At 43.6% G+C, this 2,161-nt stretch overlaps 1 protein-coding gene across 1 annotated transcript; it reads right to left on the reverse strand.

The window, feature by feature from the left end:
• Positions 1-6: 6 nt before the first annotated feature.
• LOC121918489 (galactosylceramide sulfotransferase-like) lies at positions 7-2,155 on the reverse strand. Its single transcript, XM_042444536.1, has 2 exons — positions 2,078-2,155; positions 7-952 (listed from the first exon to the last, which is right to left on the reverse strand). The coding sequence occupies exons 1-2, from the start codon at positions 2,092-2,094 to the stop codon at positions 397-399; spliced, it is 573 nt and encodes a 190-aa protein (XP_042300470.1). The 5' UTR covers positions 2,095-2,155; the 3' UTR covers positions 7-396.
• Between the last annotated feature and the right edge of the window lie 6 nt (positions 2,156-2,161).

Consider the following 2,161-nt stretch of genomic DNA (forward strand, 5'->3'; position numbering starts at 1 on the left):
AAACCGGAGACCCAGAGAAGGAGCCCGCGAGTGGCTGGGCCATCCGGGGCAGACCCCGAGAAGTGGCCAGAGCACCAGAACCATTGTTTGTTTGCTTGGCTCTTAGCTCACGCAGTTGAGCAGAATCCGCACTGCAGACCTGGATGGGGAGGGGGCCACAGTTCCTTTTTCCCCCCTGTTCAAGTCAAGCTCCCGTATTTGCTGGCCGTCCTCTTGAATGGGAGGCTGAGTTGTAGTAGTGAGCAAGAGGAGGAAGCATAGGACACTTGAGCAACTCCGAGCATAGCAAGTCCTTTATAAGCACCAAGAATTCATCGAAGTACTTCAACAGCATGACCAGGTGAAAGCGCTGGTCGATCTCACGGATGTACTGGTCAACCAAGGAGCTGTTAGAATTCATGGTATTATCATGTCGAAGAAAAGGAGATTCTGTAGGTAGTGAGCATTGAACCCATTGGGATCGGAATAATGCCAAGGGTCTCTCAGCAATTCGGCCAGTTTATCCTCCCCCGAGAGCTTCCACGTCAAGGGAATGATGCGTCCAAAGTAGTGGAAGGAGGATTCAAAGAGGTAGGCAGGGTCCCGCAGCACCGTCACGAAGATGGTGTCGGCCGGCAGCAGCTTGCGCACCTCCTTGTACTGAAAGCGCATGTGGTTGCAAACAATGTTGACGCACATGCCGGGACGATAGTCCTGCACTTGGCTTCGTTCAAAGAAGGAGGGGTAGTAGAAGTTGTTGCGCCCGTTGGGGAAGGCAGACTTGAGGCGGTGCTTCTCCCCGAAGCAGAAGAGGATGTTGAGGATGGTACTGCTGGCTGTCTTGTGAGTTTTCATGAACATGATGTCCAACTTGGGCAGGCACTTCTGTCTTGGCGGGCTGTGGCTTCCATTTGCAGACACCAAGAAATGGGCCTGGGTCGGGTAGGAAGAGGAAGAGTAAAGAATTGGGATCCTGAAAAAGAAACACCAACAATCAAGATCGTTCCTAGGATACATAAGAGACTCACTCTTGCTGCTTTTCTCGGTTATCTGTCACTTCTTTCCACATGTTTGGAATATGAGCCTGCAAACATTTTTAAGATGGGATTTAACATTGGCAGGCGCATAAAGTAGTCCTACAGTTCTGCCTTCTGCAATATGCACTTGTATCTCCATATTTGCTAGGGTTAGGGGCACAAGATCCCTGCCGTGAATATGGAAAAACCGCAAATAAGAAAAATGCCATGTTTTTGTCTGAGAGGACACTGCTCTAGGAATCTCTAAGTCCTCCAGTGCAACTCTGTGGTCAGCATCTGCCATACACTGACCATAGAACTGCACTGGAGGAGCTATAAATGCCTAATAAGAGTGTTCTCTCTAGGAATCTCTAGGTCCTCCAAGGCAACTCTATGGTCAACATCTGCCATAGGGTGATCATAGAGCCATGCTGGACAACCTACAAATGCCTAGAGAAGTAGTTCTAAGTTCTCCAATGCAATTCTATGGTCAACATCTGCCAGGGGTTGATGATAGAGCCATACTGAGGACCTACGAATGCCTAGAGAAGTGTTTTCTCCAGGAATCTATTGATGAAGCCTAGGATCGCATTGGCTTTTTTAGCTGCTGCGTAACACTCATAGCTCATGCTGATCCCAAGACTGTTGGAAAAGGTCATATAATATAATAAATAAAGCATAATAATAATAATAATAATAATAATAATAATAATAATAATAATATCTTACCACAAAATGGGGAGAAAATAACTCACATAAGATATCAAAGAGAGTAAATAGTTGCAAATATTATTCCACACAGAAAATATGTATTAAACACAAATATACAGGTGTGTGTGTGTATAGAATAAAATACTGTAAAAAATCTTCTTTATTTATATATTTATCTAAACTATTAGTTATTTATATTTATTTATTATTTAATTATATTATCTAAACTATAAAATACTGTAACAAAACCTTTTTATTTATGTACATATAATATTCCAAATAAACAAGGCTAGCAACCAGATGACCCAGAAATTAGCAATAATGAAAAACAGGATAATAATTTTAATTAATCAAAATGTATACATATTTACCATGAGGTCTTTCGCATGGTTCTTTGGCGCGTTTTGCAAACCGGAGACCCAGAGAAGGAGCCCGCGAGTGGCTGGGCCATCCGG

This window comes from Sceloporus undulatus, unplaced genomic scaffold (genome assembly GCF_019175285.1).
Source record: "Sceloporus undulatus isolate JIND9_A2432 ecotype Alabama unplaced genomic scaffold, SceUnd_v1.1 scaffold_13634, whole genome shotgun sequence".
NCBI classification, from domain to species: domain Eukaryota; kingdom Metazoa; phylum Chordata; class Lepidosauria; order Squamata; family Phrynosomatidae; genus Sceloporus; species Sceloporus undulatus.